General features: G+C 42.6%; 2 protein-coding genes, 1 long non-coding RNA gene and 1 other non-coding gene across 4 annotated transcripts; 2 read left to right on the top strand and 2 right to left on the bottom strand.

Annotated features, from left to right (window-relative positions):
* Window positions 1–2,342: 2,342 nt before the first annotated feature.
* Window positions 2,343–4,405, bottom strand: LOC127298480 (uncharacterized). Its single transcript, XR_007849791.2, has 3 exons — window positions 3,766–4,405; window positions 3,384–3,673; window positions 2,343–2,744 (listed from the first exon to the last, which is right to left on the bottom strand). It is a non-coding gene; the product is annotated as an uncharacterized lncRNA (long non-coding RNA).
* Window positions 4,406–6,248: 1,843 nt separating this feature from the next.
* Window positions 6,249–6,951, top strand: LOC127304461 (thaumatin-like protein). The gene has a single exon (XM_051335141.2). The coding sequence runs from the start codon at window positions 6,249–6,251 to the stop codon at window positions 6,828–6,830; it is 582 nt and encodes a 193-aa protein (XP_051191101.1). The 3' UTR covers window positions 6,831–6,951.
* A 621-nt stretch (window positions 6,952–7,572) lies between these two features.
* On the bottom strand, window positions 7,573–7,646 carry TRNAW-CCA (transfer RNA tryptophan (anticodon CCA)). Its single transcript has one exon. It is a non-coding gene; the product is annotated as a tRNA-Trp (tRNA).
* Window positions 7,647–16,832: 9,186 nt separating this feature from the next.
* LOC127298482 (thaumatin-like pathogenesis-related protein 4) lies at window positions 16,833–17,510 on the top strand. The gene has a single exon (XM_051328331.2). It carries the CDS (start codon window positions 16,841–16,843, stop codon window positions 17,369–17,371), a length of 531 nt encoding a protein of 176 aa, XP_051184291.1. The 5' UTR covers window positions 16,833–16,840; the 3' UTR covers window positions 17,372–17,510.
* Window positions 17,511–17,865: the final 355 nt, after the last annotated feature.

Genomic DNA, 17,865 nt, shown 5'->3' with positions numbered 1-17,865 from the left:
CCGACGAAGGCACATTACCGACAGGAAGTAGTGCAGAATTGACAGGTAAGCCATGAACAACCTACAAAACAAATTGATTGGCAGGCTGCACAGAAAAAACATGAGAATCATTAAGAAAAAACCGATGCATCTTTGCTGATATGAGATAATATATCTTAAATATTGTAAAACATAAATGAACCCTACACAGAAGCACAGACTACACAGTTTACATAGAAAATCAGATAACCATGCAGCAGGTTGTTGTACGAAACTGACAACTACTTCTCTGTGAAGGTACCTAGATAATGGTGGGTCTGTTTCCATTTGATTGCGGACGTGCCCGGTAGCGTGACGTCATGAAAGCTGGCGGATTTCCCAACATCCCGAGGAGACACACTATCATTGTGGAACAAACGTTAGCTACAATCCTCTCGGCCCAGTGAAAAATCTAGAACGTACATCAGTATTCGAACTCATTATGGAACAGCCTAGCTACAATTGTCTCGGACTAGTGAAAAATTCAGAACACACATCAGTATTTGAACGTCTACCTATAATGAGATTATGTAAAAACGCGCCATATCCCAGATTACTATAGCATTCAGCATGTCATGGCAGGTTTTTCATGATGTGAGCATGCACATGTTGCTGGAGTTGGTTCCTCAAACGAATAATGCAAGAGCACAAAATGAGTCCACGAGCAGATAAAAGGCAAGGGATCAATATTATGCCAAACTAACCAGTATTAATCATTTCCAAGCAAAACAAAGCTACTGTTGAAAAAAAGGCACTTGCATTAAAAAGGTACATTCTCATAACTACACCAAGCCTGTGGTACGTACGTATTACTTGAGATGCAACAATAGCTTAGCATTGATAACAAGTGGCAGTAACATGATCATATTGAAGCAAGATAAGAACTAAATATTAGGATGGAAAAATTAAGTGTAATCACGTATATATAAGAAGAATGAATTTTTCATACCCAAATCAGCGTGCTTTGACATAACAAAAAGGTTGGCCATTGCAATTTTGTACTAAATATGAGACATGCCTGCAAAAGAAAAGAACAGAATTTTGCAACATAGGCAAACTAACCTCATCTTTCTGGGCAGTTGGGCTGGTAACATGGTCATATCCACTCAACTGAATATTATTAGATGGCCAAGTTAAGCATCCAGTAGATTCCTTAAAAGGAGAAACATACATAGGAAACATCACAATTTGCGTAAAGGCGCCAAGAAATGAAAGCCAGAACTGCAAATATCCAATAAGGGGGCAAGAATTATGAATTTCAGGAAAAAGCACTTTAAACTCGAGATAGAGGAACCGAAGAGGAAGAAGCTTGCATCATGTCGTGAGGAAGCTGTTGCCACATGAAGAAACGGGAGATAGGAGCAACCGACAGAACAATTCGATCAGGTGCAGATTGAGCTGACACCGACATGTATGTTATCCTTCATTGTGTATTGTGAAGCAACATATGCTAGAATCGGTAATCTTAGCTGCATAATATCATAGAAATTTTGTTTCTTTGTACTGTTGCTAGGAGCTGAACTATCATCGTAGATCTGAACTAAAATAGGAAACCAAGAAGCAAAAGCAAGAGGAAAAGAACAACTATGACATTCCGAAGCATACTTTAGTTCTGAAATATAACTTCAGTTTGGTCATTCTAGTAAAGCTTTCCTTTAGTAGCCTGATTAATAATCCGGAACTGAACGGTTGTAGGTAGAGAAAATCTTGTAGACGCAGTAGTTCACAATAAAGTTGTCTTTCTGGAGCAATAAGAAGCAACATAAATCAGGAAACATAAAGAGAAACTCCTGATACACTTGTTGCCTGCAGACATATACAGCCACAGGCATTACAGAACAAAACTGAGAAGATAGCCTTTAAAACATACGGTAGAAAGGCACAAAAAACAGTACTGGCTACTTCTAGAAAGACAAGTGTCATAAGCCCGTAAAGTATCAGGCTTAGGATGCAAAACCACTGCTGAAGAGTACTTCTGCAAAACTTTCAAGTCAAACATTCTTTAACTTGAGGATATATATGTTGGCTATCTAATTATGCTCTACACAAGAATGTACATGAGCCAACCAAACAACCGGTGGATACTTTAACTTGACAGTGAAATAGAGTAAGCAATGCATATGATGAAACAATGAAAGCTGTAAGGTTACGAATATTTTGTGTAAATTCTTCTCTTCTATTGCATTCTTAGTGTCCATCTTGGAATCATTTACTTCTGAACTCCATGTTTTTCCTGTCATTGTGAACAACATCCATGTGGTCCTGCCTATCGCGTGTTCCATCAATGATTGATGGGAAAGACACATATAATTTCTAGGCATGACACGATTCAGATGTAAGGAAAAAGGAAAAAAAGAAAAATCCATACATAATGATGTAAAAAAAGAAGTCATATCTCTGAATTAGAAGAAAGTTCAGGCAACTTCTTCAAATACAAAAATAGTACGTACATCAAAGGAAGAGTTTACGATTAAATTTAAAAAAAGATATAGGATCTGATTAGAGTATTTTCTAGCAAACATGTCAGCGATCTAACACTTCATACAAAAAAGCGAAAGTCCAGCAAATAAGGAATACTCTATCTTATGCTAAAATAATCTGTAGCTAAAAAGTAGAACATATGATCTGCTTATTAACCTATGTACAGAAAGAATGCACCTATTACCTATGTGAAGGAAGACGATATTTGTGCTACAACAACTGCAATGTACAAGTGGCCCAAGAACCTGCAAAATGAATGGGAATCATCAGTTCATCACATAAATCAAATGCCTCATACCATTGAAAAATAGCAGATTGCTCTCTCAATAGTTCATCTTTAGTACATCCAACAATTTCTTAATACTATGGTCAAAATTTTGTATTAATATTATCAGCATACAAATGAAACATTGAAGATGCAGAGCATAACACAAATTACTAAGTAAATGTGCATCATCTCCCTTTTAGTCTGATCATAGTCGTTCAACTTCATAGTTATGTTGCTGTTAGAGCTCTAAAAAAGACATGAACCTCCACAATCAGGGTTTGGTGATAGAGCCGGTGTGAAATTATCCACCTGGTTAAAGCACAAACGGAGTTGTCGTAAAATGCTGCAATTTTGAGCTCTGCCTAGTTAAAGTACAAACTGGCCCACCTAAAAAATGAAACAGACAATTTGAGCTGAAACCATATATGCGCTTATTAAGGTGCGATAGGTGCTATAATTACCATATGGTGCTCCTTGTTGGCCTAAATGCCATGTTAATTTCCCTAGTCACCAAACAATCAGAGAACGCATAGTACATGAAAGGTTCAACTCACATCTAGATTGCATGTATGAATTGACTGCAAAAATGAAGGAAATGGATGGGGGACAAAACGACCTGGACACAAGCCTCGTCGTCGCCTCCCTGCAACACCATGGCCAGAGCTCCATGTACTTATATTCACAGCCGTGGTCGCGGCTGGCTGTTGAGCCAACCAGAGGCGATGACAAGAGTTGTCAAAGTGGCGACCACAATCCTCCCGCCGAGCCTCTGATGGGAGGTATTTAACTGTGGGCAGTGACAGCGGCACATCTGAGGGCCCCCGACACTGCAGCTCCGTTTGCAGCCCGTACTCCTCTCTATCCTTCTTTGTAGAAAGACGACGACGATTCAACCGTCCTTTTGCCCTGTCAAGAGATGGAGAAAGAGAGAATTAGGGACATGATGAAGAAGTCGAGACAATGGAGAGCCAAACTAAGAGATGGAGGGCTGCAACTACACGAAAAATGTCCCGTTCAAGTAAGGCGCCGCTTCTTCTGGCCACCAAATGTTCCGCCTGGCACATCGCGTTGCGCAGCGGCAGGCTCGATCGTGGCTTAGATTAGATACAAAATATTACACTACAAGAAAACATAGAAATTTGTAGCTGTAAATAAGACGGATAAAATTTATCAACTCTCACAAGTTCATCACTAATCAGGTTTGATTAATTAGGCATGTAGCTGCCATCTCATTGGAAATCTGCACGAAAAATAAAAAACGTGGTGTAGGCATATATACATAGGATTTGCACTAGCATACATGATTTAGGGCATTAGAAATACAGAGGGGAGAAAGAGAGAAGATCTTGGGCAGTTGTGTTCCATATGAACTTGGACGTGGAAGTCCTTTGCCGCTGCAGGACCGACCGCGCCCCGTCGCCGGGTCCTCGAGGTGGCCAGCGCTGCCACCAGGTGGCCATATTCAACTACCGCCGCGACGGCTCCCCGCAGTGGGCGCTGCTCCATGTCGTGCTCCACTTCCTCGCCGTCCAGGGTCACCAAAAACCAGAATCCCTAACGCGTGTTCCTCTGGCCGGCTTGGACGAGCAGTGTGCCGCGGCAGAAGGTGGGAGAGAGGAGAAGAACGAGTGGGGAGGGGAGGGGAGGCGGAGTGGGGAGGGGAGGGAGGAGACGGAGGGGATTGGGGAGGGAGGACGAGCACGCGTGGGGATTGGCGGCTGGTGCTAGGGTTTCCCTTGATGGGATGCCCCTTTTATACCGGCGCGGTAAAAACCGGACGGCTCAGATTTGATAAGGGTAAAAATCGGTGGCTAATCAAATCTGATTTACCTGAGATCTCCATGGGGTGGCATCTATTATACCTTTAGATACTAGTGGATTCCTTTTTTTGCACATACCGAAAGGGCAACACAACATCACCAACCACCGAAACTTCCATGAATATGTACAAACTAGATCAGACATTACCAAAATTTCACATATTACGACCAACTAAGTTTGAAACCATCTTACAACACTTAACACCATATTTCTCAGGGTTCCATCGGTTATTGGGTTCTTCATCAATAGATGTCACTTCTTGGCCTTTAATTCCCATGGAGATTGAAGCAGAAGTTGTAGTTGCCGCGTAAAGATGAGGAGTGTTCCTATGAAGGATTCACATATCCTTTCTAGATTCAGTACTATAGATTGGGCCTTTTAAGGCCCCCCCATCATTTACCCTTTTAAAATATTGCATACTGCATGAGATGTCTGTAGTGTTAGCGAACCGCATACCTTTCAAAAATATTGTTTCTAATGTAAGCAAATCGCATACCCCCTTCGAAATAAAACCATATGCAATGCAATTGAACATGGTTTGTTTTAAAAAGGGTTTGTGATGTAGTGGGCAATTAGACACATTTTTAAAATCAAAATGGTGTCTGATGCACTAAAAAATAATTTTCATGATAATGGTTCAATTTTGTTGTGGATATTGCCATTCCAAACAACATCGCCAAATTTAATTTCCATCTTTTTGTACAAAAGAGTCATTTTCATTATCCAAGTGCCAAAATTGTGTTTTTATTTTTATGAACCAAACATAAAAAAATATGGTGCAAAATAGCACCATAAAATATGAATTTGTAAGATTTATGTTTACACTCACTTTTTTAATTTACTTAAAGAATTTTAGTTGTTACGATTACTACATCCGTTCCAAGATGTGAGCCTTTTCCGAAATCTAATTTAGGTTTTAAAAAGACTTATATTTTAAAAAGCAAGGTAATAGAAAACAATCAGATGTCATGTAGAGTGTCACTTTTTTTAGCATGTCTAATATGCTTTGGCTGATTTTGATCCATGTTATCAAGCAATTATGTTTGTCAAACGGTTAACTGTAAGAATTATCCAAATTTAATTGGAAGTTAAGAAAACAGTTTAAACTTTCAAATGGTCGGACAAAATGTCCTCGTTTTTTTTTTCTCCAAATACTCATTGATCAAAGATTGAATTACCAGAAAAAATCAGTTTTGTTGACAAGCTAGCAATATGTTATCCAAAGTTTAGATTGTAAATTCAGAATAAACTAAATTTTCAGTTGGCTAGTCAAATTGACTTTTAACAAATCTAATGATTGATGTCTTTGACTTTTACCCGCCATTATCCTGAAAGTAGTGGCTCCGCTGCAAAGTGCAAGAGTTATATTCACTGAAAAAACAAAGCGGTAAATACATTTTTCGCAACTCATATTGGCGTCCAGCTAGTCAAATTGACTTTTTCACAGATGTAATGCTTGATATCTTTGACTTTGACTGGCCATTATCCTGAGGTTGAAATATAGTAGCCCCGCGCTGCGAAGTGTGAGAGTTATCTTCACCGAAAAAATAAAGCGGTAAATACATTTTTCGCAACTCATATTGGTGTCCAGCTAGCCATTTTACGACTCTTCTGTCTTGTAGGTCGGACATGTTTTCTCGTTGACTATAAGTAGCATAGCATGCACGCTCTCCTTCCACAAGTACACACAAGAAGTTCAACAATGGCGTCTCGTGGTGCCGGAAGCACCAACTCTCCTATCCTCCTCCTCCTTCTCCTGGCAGTCTTCGCCGCCGGAGCCAGCGCCACAACAGTAACCATCACCAACCGCTGCTCCTACACGGTGTGGCCGGCCGTCGTCCCCGCTGGCCGCGGCGTCGAGCTCCGGCCAGGGAGCAGCTGGACCCTGGACGTTCCCGTCATCACCGGCGCCACGAACATATGGGGCCGCACGGGCTGCTCCTTCGACAAGGGCGGCAGAGGGCACTGCCAGACCGGCGACTGCGGCGGGCTACAGTGCGCCTCCGGGAGTAGCAGTAATCCGGCGGTGACCAAGGCCGAGTTCTCCGTGTACAACGGCAGCTACTACTACGGCATCACGACTCTGAAGGGGTTCAACCTGCCGCTGGACTTTTCGTGCAGCTCCGGCGACGCGCTCCGGTGCCGGCAGGCCGGGTGCCAGGTCGCGTACCCGTACCAGAAGTACTACCAACACACGTGCGGCGCCAACGGGAGCCAGCTCCAAGTTGTCCTCTGCCCGTGAGAGGCGCAGAACGTACATACGTACGTATACGACCGCATGTATACGAAACAACGTCGTCCGTATAGTAGGACAAGTCTCACCGCTGCTCGATATGTATGCACGTAGACGTACTGACTTGCCAATAAATTAAGTTGCACTTTGTCTTTATAGTTCACGCGAATTAAAAAACAAAAACTGAATTTGAACTTTCACATGTAGATGATGAGGCTAAAAAACTTTTCATCTACCGGAAAAACAGGCTTTGCCGTGTTTTGACAACTTCGTCATGTGTAACACATAGCTGAACACGGCAAATCATATCATTGCCGTGAAAACTTAGGGAACAACACTCTCATCTGGTCTCGCCACAGTGACAAGAAAAACTAGTGAATAATTGGAATAGAACGCAATCGTCAACCAAAATAGGGTAGGATGTATTATAAAAGAAAGCCTTGCCTCACTCGCAAGTGAGGACCTCACCCCTCCTTCCTCATTTATTGATAATGGAAAAATACAATGTTCATTGCTTCCTCAAAACAAGACACGGGCGGTTTTTAAGAAACCTCTTTAAGCAAGGCGATTCATGAAGGATTCCTCTCCTCTTCTAGTTGGTCTATTAGACTATTATTACTATAAGGTCCCCTAAAACAGGCATACCCGTAAAGGAAAGGCAAGGGAAAATGGACGGAGATTGGTCAGTAGTCGGACATTCCACTTTGTTAAGTTCTTTTTTATGATTCGACATAACAAACAAGAACAGAATCACGCTCTGTAGGATTTGAACCTACGACATTGGGTTTTGGAGACACACGTTCTACCGAACTGAACTAAGAGCGCTTTCTTACGACGGGAGATAAAGCAGTAAAGAAAAGGATGATTTTTGTACCGCATGCATATAGCAAAATGAAACTATGAATTTTGTCCAATTTGAATCGATCTCAATTGATCCCTCGTTACTGCCCATAGGAGAAGTAATAGGTAGGGATGACAGGATTGGAACCCGTGACATTTTGTACCCAAAACAAACGCGCTACCAAGCTGCGCTACATCCCTTTTCCAAATTGTTGTACAGTATCATTGTACAAAACCCCTGCCTTGTTTTCCACATCGTCATTTTTTCCTCCATCTATATACAACTTTCTTGTCATTTCTGCTTTTTGGTTTCATATAATAAATGATATACATCTGAAACCCAACCTAACGTATAAAGAATGAATATTTATCGGTAATGCTCAGGAAGAAAGAAGGGGTCATCTTTTTTTTTTATTCCACCCTCATGTACCCTTCTTTGCATTTTTTCTAAAGCCTGTTCAACCTCATATCACCTAGAACAAGTCATGGACTTCTTCAATGAAAGAAAGTCTCATGGAAACGTTTTCAACGAAATAAGAACCATACAAAATAGATTTCTTGATCTTTTGATTTAGGAAAACTTCTTTTTTCGCTGTTTTTTCTTTTATCCTAAAGATATGCAGAACGAGTGTATTATGAAATGTTCGTTGTCTAGCTTTGCATACATCGCTACTTAATCGTTTAGTGGTTATCGATGAAATTACTTCACCATAGAAAAAATATTATGGAAGTATATATATATATTATTGGTTGCTTTTGTTTATGTCCAATTGGAAAAGTGGATCTTCCAAATTCATATGTTTAGCCTAAAGTACATAACTTGTGTTCCTCCCTAGTTCTTGCAAAGCCACCTAATCAAGCCTCACCTCATTTGTAGTTATAACATGTTCAGCTGAAAGCAAACTCCAAATAAAATAGGTTTACTATTAGTAACACATATACTTTTTTACCTTAGCTCTTTCTTTATTGTTCATTGAGCAGTTCGGCAAAAACTTGCGAACTGCACACATTGGCCATTACAATTAGCAAAAAATTCTACGGGCAAAGATATCTAAAAACACATGGCAAAGAAAATATACACGTCAAAGTCACTGACATGTGCGGCCGCCGAAGAGCGCGTGTGGCTAGGCACCTTCAACACCAAGGAAGAGACCGTCTGCACATATAGGACGTCATGGCGGGGAGGTTTGGGAGGCCTCGCCGCGACATGAATTTCCCAGAGATTGTGTCTGAGGTGTAAGCCAAGATGGTCGCTCTGCAGCTGCGCTTTGTGCCGCAAGAGCGCTTCTGCCGGTGGCACCGGCGGCTTGCCATCACCGAGGTGGAAGAGCGGGCCATGGCGCAGTGGCGGAGCGACCATCCCCAAAATGTGGAAAACAGGCGGTTAGGAAGCTCTAACTCCAGCTTAGTTTTCTTACACTTGTGCCTCGCGCGTTTGTTGGTTTCTTTGGTCCATATTGCTTCATAGTACTTATGAATATTTAGACGTAGAGCTTCAACTTTAAAATTTGAATTACTTTCATGCATGAGAGCCACATGTAGAATTCCATGACATAGAAATTGTCCATATTGGTTTATAGTACTTGCAAAAATTTGGACATAGAGTTTTTAACTTGCCCATGTTGCTTCATAATACTTGTGAAAATTTAGGCATAGAGCTTGAACTTTGAAATTTGAATTACTCTCATGTGAGCCACTTGTAGATTTCCATGTCATGGAACTTGTCCATATTGTAATGTTACTTTGCTTATGCCATTTAATTATCGCAGATCTATCCCATTTTAGTTGAAGGAAGAATCAGATGGCTTGTGAATCTCATGATTTTTCTTTCGAACTTGTAGGATTTGCATGTTGGGACGTCGATCTTGGCCATATTTGGAGCTTGTGTTGATGGTATTTGTAACCTTCATGTTTGGTGGTCATGTTTCTATGGATATGTATTATGTTGTTATGGACTTCTTCACTCTATGGATACGTATAATGTTTGTATGGACTATTGTTCCTATGGAACTTGCTATGTTTGTACTATATGTTGTTATGCAGGTTGTCTATTCATCTGGTTACTATGTATGCACTATATTTTCCATATTTTATTTGAATTGCAGGGATGAAACAAAATTAGACAAAAGGTGGTCAAATCTGAGGCCTTTGTTGTGTGTATAGATGACTATGTATGCACTATATTTTTTGTACATTACACTTTTAGATCCTTCACCATACCAAATACATCCTCACCATACAATCTTCACCAGTACGGTGGATAGGCTTCTTTGAGTGATCTGCCTCACCTTTGAAATACTTGCCTTTCTTTCTTACATGATGCTTGTTCGGAAGAAATCGACGATGCCCTAGCTACACAATCTTCTTACATTTATCCAAATATATACATTCAATCTCATCTAAACAGGCGTGCATGAGTTGCATCACTTGTTTGTCTGTCCTAAAACGTTACTTAGAGCACGCTAATCATTGATGATTACGAACAGTAACGCTCGTATGTCGAATTCCTCCTGTTTGTGCTCATCCCACACACGTACAGCTTTTACGTTCCATAACTGTAAAAGTTCTTCAACTAGTGATTTTAGGTACACATCAATGTCATTAATGGATTGCTTCGGGTCATGGATGAGCACTGGCATCATAATGAACTTTCGTTTCATGCACAACCAAGGAGTATGGTTATAGATAGATAGAGTCACAGGCCAGGTGCTATAACTGCATCTCTGCTCTCTAAAAAGATTCATACCATCTGTAACCTTAAGTTCGTTGCATCATCTACAAAATTCTGGAACTCTCTCTCGATTTTTCTCTACTGCGTTCTAAACATCGCGCCTTTCTTACGATCTTTTTTGTGCGATCGCAACACCTTGGTGCATACCACATCACCTTGGTGCCCTCTTCCTAGGACGCTCGCCCTCAACATCACCAAGATTATATCGTCTGATCTTAATCCGCAGTGCAAGGCATACCGGGCATGCATCCAAATTCTCATACTCCTCGCTACGGTAGAGGATGCAGTCATTAATGCATGCATGTATCTTTTGCACGTCTAATCCTAGAGAGCAGACAACCTTCTTTACTTTGTACGTACTGGCGGGTAATTCATTACCCTTTGAAAGTCTGCTTCTTCAATATTTTCAGCAACTTTTCAAAACCCTTGTCAGTCACACCGTTCTCTGCCTTCCATTGCAATAATTCTAGTGTGCTACCCAGCTTTTTCAGGCCATCATCGCAATTTGGGTACAATAATTTTTTTTGATCCTCTGACATCTGCTCGAACTTCAACCTCTCCTTTTTAGTTTCGCAGTATCTCTTTGCATCAGCAATGGCCCGACCAAGATCATCAGTGGGCTCATCTGATGCCTCCTGATCTTCTGCTTCCCCTGTTGAAGTATCACCGTATTCAGGGAACAGAGGATAGTGATAGCGGTTAATAACAACGCCAAAAATAATCTTGATATGTTGGGACTCCAAGTGCAGAGTGTTGTATCAAGGGAGTATCTTCCTCATAAGGTTGACTCGAGGGTTTATATCGAATTCTCGGGGAACTGGATGGAAGAGTATTCTCTTCTCTCTTCTTCAAGCAATCATGCAAGTAAAATAAATTTCTTGTGTCCCCAACTCCACCGTGTGGTTGTCAAGCACAAGGTTTCGCGTAAGTAAATAACACAAGTAGTAGTTAAACAAGCAGAAAGTAAACTAGACGTGCAACTAAGTAAAAATTGTAAAGAGATTGATTGTTTTTGTGATTTGGATACAAATAAGAAAAGTAAATATTTATATATTTTTGGAATAAAATAGTGCAGCAAATAGAAAATAATGTAAAAGCAATATAAATGTGTTTATTAATATAAAAAAGAGGACCGAGGTTCATGGGTTGGCTTGACTATTCTCTCGTAAAGGTGTGGTGGACAAAAAGCAATTGATCAATGAGATATGAAGGTGCAAATCATATTATATGTAAGATCAGAATTAATATGTGCATCACGTCCTAACATAGAGATGATGCAACACACCTCTCTTATACTCCACAAGAAAGAAACTTCATCAATATTGTATTAAGAATTAGCAGAGCATAGCAATAAGTACTTTGACATAAATTTTGAATATAAAATATGCTACCTTGGACAAACAAGATCATCATTGTTGTCACATGATGAACATAGCACATGCATTCGTTTTATCCCTAGCGAGTTAGCAAAAAAAGGCAAAGCCATAATCTATCATGAACATATTGTCACTATCCAATCACTAAAACCATGCTACTCCATCTAACACACACATCACCCCACACACACTCTTGCATAGATGTTGGATCAGAACATAAACTTAAGAATGAGGTACATAATATGCATCTATCAATACATCTCACAACATAATAAGATCAGATCTCATAAAACAATATCATAGAACAAGAATCCATCACATAGATATTACAAATATGGCCATAATCATAATAGACAGCTCATATGGCACTAAGTACTATGAAGAACATGAGAGAAATATATCAAGATACTGCCACAAACCCGTAGTCTAGAGGTGGACTACTCCCTTTTGGTCATGATGATGATGATGATCAAAACGATGGAGAAGGTGGAGATCCCTTCGGCGGTGATCCCTGTGGAGTTTCCCCCTGCAATCTTCTCTGCAGCAACCTCCGTTTTGGTGTTTCTGTCTTTCTACGGCGCTCTCCTCCCGAGAACTCTTCGGGGCCATATATATAGGGGTTTTTAGGGCAAAACACGTCGGTTCACGAAATAATTAGGGCAAACGGTGATCAACGGCTGAACGGAGGTGGGTGGCGCGGCCCTCGAGCCTCTCCAGGTGTGCTTCAAGGGCCCATGTTGTTCCTTTCGATAAAAAAATGATGCTCCAAAAATCTCAGGTCAATTTGACTCCGTATAGGTCTCTGAAAGTGAAAAATACACTAGTAGGAAAACCATTATAGGTAGAAATGGCATCTGTGGTGCACCTAAAAAATATGCGCCACAAAAATTATTTCTGTGGCGCACCAAAAATATGCGCCACAGAAGTTTGTAATTTCTGTGGCGCATGTAGGACTGGTGTGCCACAGAATTTCGACTTTCTGTGGCGCATGTGGACGAATGCGCCACAGAATCTTCATGGGGCCCACGCGGGATCTAGCACTGCACATGGGCAAAGGGAATTTTGTGGCGCATCTGCCACATGCGCCACCAAATTTTGAGTTTTTGTGGCGCATGGTGGCATATGCGCCACAGAAGTTCATATTTCTGTGGCGCACCGAAAATATGCGCCACAAAATTCTGAAGGATTTTTTCTCCCCACGCAAATCCACCCCCCCCCCCCCCCCCCCCCGTGGATCACCTTTTTAGCATTGTAAAATAAGAAACAAATAGATAGAAATTTCAAAAAATAAAATCCTTCGAGATTCCCATATATTATGTCATCTAGCACCACTAAAAATTAACAGACATGAATGTCAACTTTTTTTTGCAAAATTGCGTTGCAAAATCATCAAACTGGTTTTCTGGTCGCATACGAAGTCGAAAAAAAACGCACAATATATCAAAATGTTCCCACGAAAATTCTACATCCGAATTCACCGAGGTTGCCCGGTTAGACAATTTTTAGAATCGCCAAATTCGAAAAGAGTAAAAAGTTACGGGCAGTTAAAGATTTTTTCCTGCAAAATTGAAAAATTGAAAAAAAAAATCTGTGGCGCATCTTGTGCCCCATGCGCCACAGAAGTTTTGGCCGAAATTTTGAAATTCGGAGGCGCCAATCTCCTCCTCCACTTCTCCTCCACCACCACTTCTCCTCCACCACCACTTATCCTCTCACTTCTCCATCTCCTCACTTCTCCTCCACCACCACCACCACCACCTCCTCCTTTCTTCTCCACCACCACCACCTCCTCCTCCATTCTTCTCCGGCGACCACCACCACCTTCTCCTCCATCGGCGACCACCACCACCTCCTCCGGCGACCTCCGACGACCACCAACACCACCACCACCACCACCTCCGGCCACCACCATCACCACCACCTCCGGCCACCACCATCACCACCACCACCACTGCCTCCTCCTCCGGCCACCACCAACACCACCACCACCACCTCCTCCTCCTCCTCCGGCCAACACCACCACCACCACCACCACCTCCTCCTCCTCCTCATCCACCACCACGACCACCACCACCTCCTCCTCCTCCACCACCACCACCACCTCCGGCCGGCCTCCTCCTCCACCCACCCCACCCCACCCCACTCACCTTCCGGCGAGATTCCAAACCAGCGACATTCCGGTGGCCACTTTTTTAAAAAATTCAAAAAAAAATTATGTGGCGCATATTGGCATGGTGCGCCACAGAAGTTTTCAAGACAATTCTGTGGCGCATATTGACCTAGTGCGCCACAGAAGTTTCAAAATTTCTATGGCGCATTTATATGTGCGCCACGGAATTCAAATACTAGTCGCATAGCAACTGTGGCGACCTGGATATGCGCCACAGAATTCCATTTTGGTATGCCACAGATAGCTTATTTTCCACTAGTGATACGTGAAACAAGGTTTTTCTGTTATGCAGGGTTATAAACCAAATAAAGGGGATCATTGGTAAATCCCCACAAATTAATGTAAAACATGGTATTATCATCATATATGTTGCAAATATGTGAAAATTCAATATGATAAAGGACAAAGTTCATGTATGCATTTTACATGCATCAGATAGTTGTCATCATCCTCTTCTTCTTCATTGTCTTCCATCATAACCCCTCTTTCTGCGTGCTTGGTCCAACAATTGCAGCTGTGCATCAAACCAGACCGAATCAGGTGGGTGTGAAGGGTTCTCGAGCAAGAGTAATCCTTCTTATTCTGATAGTCAACACATGGACAACAGATAAAACCATCCCGTTTGTTTTCCTCAGCCACACCGATAAAAAAATTTAGGCCCATAATGAACTTGGCATGGTGTCGGTCACCGTACATCCATTGCCGGTTCATCTGAATTATATAATTAAGTTTATCAAAAGCCATTACAGAACATCATGAATAGTGAAGCGATGTATATCGACACATGCATTTTATCAATGACGGATGAAATGATAAAGTTGTTAACTCGATCGAGAAGGAAAAAAAGAGGAGAAAACTTAAGTGTGGCTCGGGCACTTCATATCATATTTGTTTTGTGTGAACTCAAGTGGCATCATGCTCTAAGACATTTCATCGAGCACCTCTTATGCATAAAAAAGGAAAACAAACCAACATACATCTCTTGTGCTAAGAAGGAAAAAAAGCTAAGTGTGGCTCACAAGTTTGGACATGGCACGGGGTATATATAGATGGACCTTTAGTTCCGGTTGGAGACATCAACCGGGACTAAAGGGTTTGCGGCACCCCGCCGCAAACCCTTTAGTCCCGGTTGATGTCTCCAACCGGGACTAAAGATGCAGTTCGAACCGGGACTAGAGGGTGGACATGACCCGTGCGGCGTTCTCGTCGCTCGAACCGGGACTAATGTGGTTCGTAAAGCGACCAGGACTGTTGCTCCCAGGGACTCCGAACGGAAGCCTTGTTTTCTACTAGTGTTAACCCGCCATTATTATGTAATTATGTTGGCCTGATGGTAAAGTGTACTACCTCAATACCGGCTTACAGGGTAATTAACTATTTCGAGAAAAAAGTTTGACTACAAATTTAATCAATAAAATATAAGACAAATGCCACAAAAATTATACCATTGGATTCATATTCAAAAAAAAAATTCAATAGTATAAATTTTATGATGTATATGTTATGTTTAGTTGACCAAATTTGTAGTTAAATTTTTTTCTCGAACTACGTAATAGCCGTGTAAACTGGTATAGAGGGAATAGGAATTATCCAACTTTAATTGAATGTTAAGAAAATTGTTTCAACTTTCAAATAGCCGGACATAATGTTCTCGTATTTCCTCCGAATACTCATCGATCCAAGATTAAATTACCAGAAAAATTGTAGGTTTTGTTGAAAAAAGCTACCAATTTGTTATCCGAAGTTTAGATTGTAAATTGAAAATTAATCGTGGAAAGTATTCTAAGTTGGCTAGTAAAATTGATTAGTCACGTGAGTGAACATTGCACAGATCTAATGCTGGATGGCTTTGACTTTGACCCGCCATTAACCTGAGCAGTGGCTCCACTGCAAAGTGCAAGAGTTATCTTCACCGGAAAAAAAGCGGCAAATACATTTTTCGCAACCCATATCGGTGTCCAGCTCGCCATTTCTCGACTCTTCTGTCCTGTCGGTCGGACATATCTTCTCGTTGACTATAAGTAGCACAACATGTATGCTCTGCATCCACAAGTACGCAAGAAGTTCAACAATGGCGTCTAGTGACCCTAGAAGCACCACCTCTCCTGTCCTCTTCCTCCTTCTCCTGTGGCCGCCTTCGCTGCGAGGTGTTGTTATTCGTAATGCCTCCTAGGAGAGCAGCGGTTCTAGCGCATCCCCTTATTTTTTTTCATAAGTCAAAGTAGTTTGAATTATGGTATACATTTGGTATTTTGGATATCGATAACTTTCTCAATAGACTTGATCAAAGTTGGTGAAGTTTTACTTTCACGGAATCCAATATGTACTATATTATGACAAGAAGAAAGTATTATAGTTATCTTCAACAAAAAATAAGCGGCAAATACTTAATACATACCAACCCATATTGGCTCCCAGCTAGCCATCTTAGACTCTTCTGTCCTGTCGGTTGGACATATCTTCTTGAAGAGGATAAGTAGCAAGGCAGGCATGCTCTCCTTCGACGCATACCCAGAAGTTCAACAATGGCGTTTCGTGCCGGAAGAAGCACCTCTCAATACAAGTTGTGGTACCTCAATACAGAAGTTCGCTCAATACAAGTTGTGGTACCTCAAATGCTCGTTTTACAAGTTGTGGTACTAAACTGCACATTCGGTACAAGTTGTGGTAACAAACATGTATATACCTCATTTATGTTCTAAGAGGCGAAAAACCTGTTTTTCATATTTTTTTTTATCTTCACCGAAAAAACAAAGCGGAAAATACACTTTTCACAACCCGTACAGGTGTCCAGCTAGCCATTTTTCGACTCTTCTGTCTTGTCGGTCGGACCTATCTTCTTGCTGACTATAAGTAGCACAACATGTACGCTCTTCTTCACAAATATACAACAGGTTCAACAATGGCGTCTAGTGGCGCCAGAAGCACCACCTCTCCTGTCCTCTTCCTCCTTCTCCTGGCCGCCTTCGCTGTGGGAGCCGGCGCCGCACCACTCACCATCACAAACCACTGCTCCTACACGGTGTGGCCAGCCGTCGTCCCCGTCGGCCGTGGCATCGAGCTCCGCCCATCAGCCAACTGGACCCTCGACGTCCCCAGCGGCTCCGACATATGGGGGCGCACGGGCTGCTCCTTCGACAAGGGCGGCAGAGGGAGCTGCCAGACCGGCGACTGCGGCGGCCTGCAGTGCGCCTCTGGGAGTAGTAGTAATCCGGCGGTGACGAAGGCCGAGTTGTCCGTGTACCAGGGCAGCTACTACTACGGCATCACCACGCTGAATGGATTCAACCTGCCGCTGGACTTCTCCTGCAGCTCCGGCGACGCGCTCCGGTGCCGGGAGGCCGGGTGCCACGTCGCGTTCCCGTACCAGAAGTACTACCAGCACACGTGCGGCGCCAGCGGGAGCCAGCTCCAAGTTGTTTTCTGCCCGTGAACGGCACAGAGCGTACGTACTATGTACGTATACGGCTGCATTTATTTGTAGCGACGAGTGTACGACGCAGAGTGCGTCGTCTCTCGCTAGTGTGTGGGTATGTATGCATGGACAGAGTTGCCAATAAAGTGTTAGAGCATCTCCAGGCTTTTCCTCAGAGCATCTTCGGTTGCGTCCCCCAAAGCGTTCCCCAAGCAATTTGTGGCGTGCCGAACCAAAAATCCGTTCCAGCCGTGTTCCCCAAAGCCCAATTTTGTCCTGCGCGGCCCGATACGGTGTCCGGCGCCCCGAGCCCGTCCCCGTCCCACAGGGGACGCTCCGGGCACGCCGGACACAGCGAAAAGCGAGGCGAACCGACGCGGGCCCGACGCGTCAGCGGCTCGGAAGGCTAAAACCCCGTCGCCTACCTTTGGTCAAGCGACGTTAATGGCGTCCCTGTTTTCCCAGACGACGAAGGGACGCGTCTCGTCGTGCATGGCCGCATGGCCGTCCGC

Source organism: Lolium perenne, chromosome 5 (genome assembly GCF_019359855.2).
Source record: "Lolium perenne isolate Kyuss_39 chromosome 5, Kyuss_2.0, whole genome shotgun sequence".
Classification (NCBI taxonomy): domain Eukaryota; kingdom Viridiplantae; phylum Streptophyta; class Magnoliopsida; order Poales; family Poaceae; genus Lolium; species Lolium perenne.
The sequence above is the reverse complement of the archived record's forward strand: the minus strand, read 5'-3'. Positions and strand labels throughout refer to the sequence as shown.

Excerpts from the sequence above, each read along its gene's own strand:
- LOC127304461 (XM_051335141.2), top strand. The coding sequence starts at position 6,249 with ATGCACGCTCTCCTTCCACAAGTACACACAAGAAGTTCAACAATGGCG.
- LOC127298482 (XM_051328331.2), top strand. The coding sequence starts at position 16,841 with ATGGCGTCTAGTGGCGCCAGAAGCACCACCTCTCCTGTCCTCTTCCTC.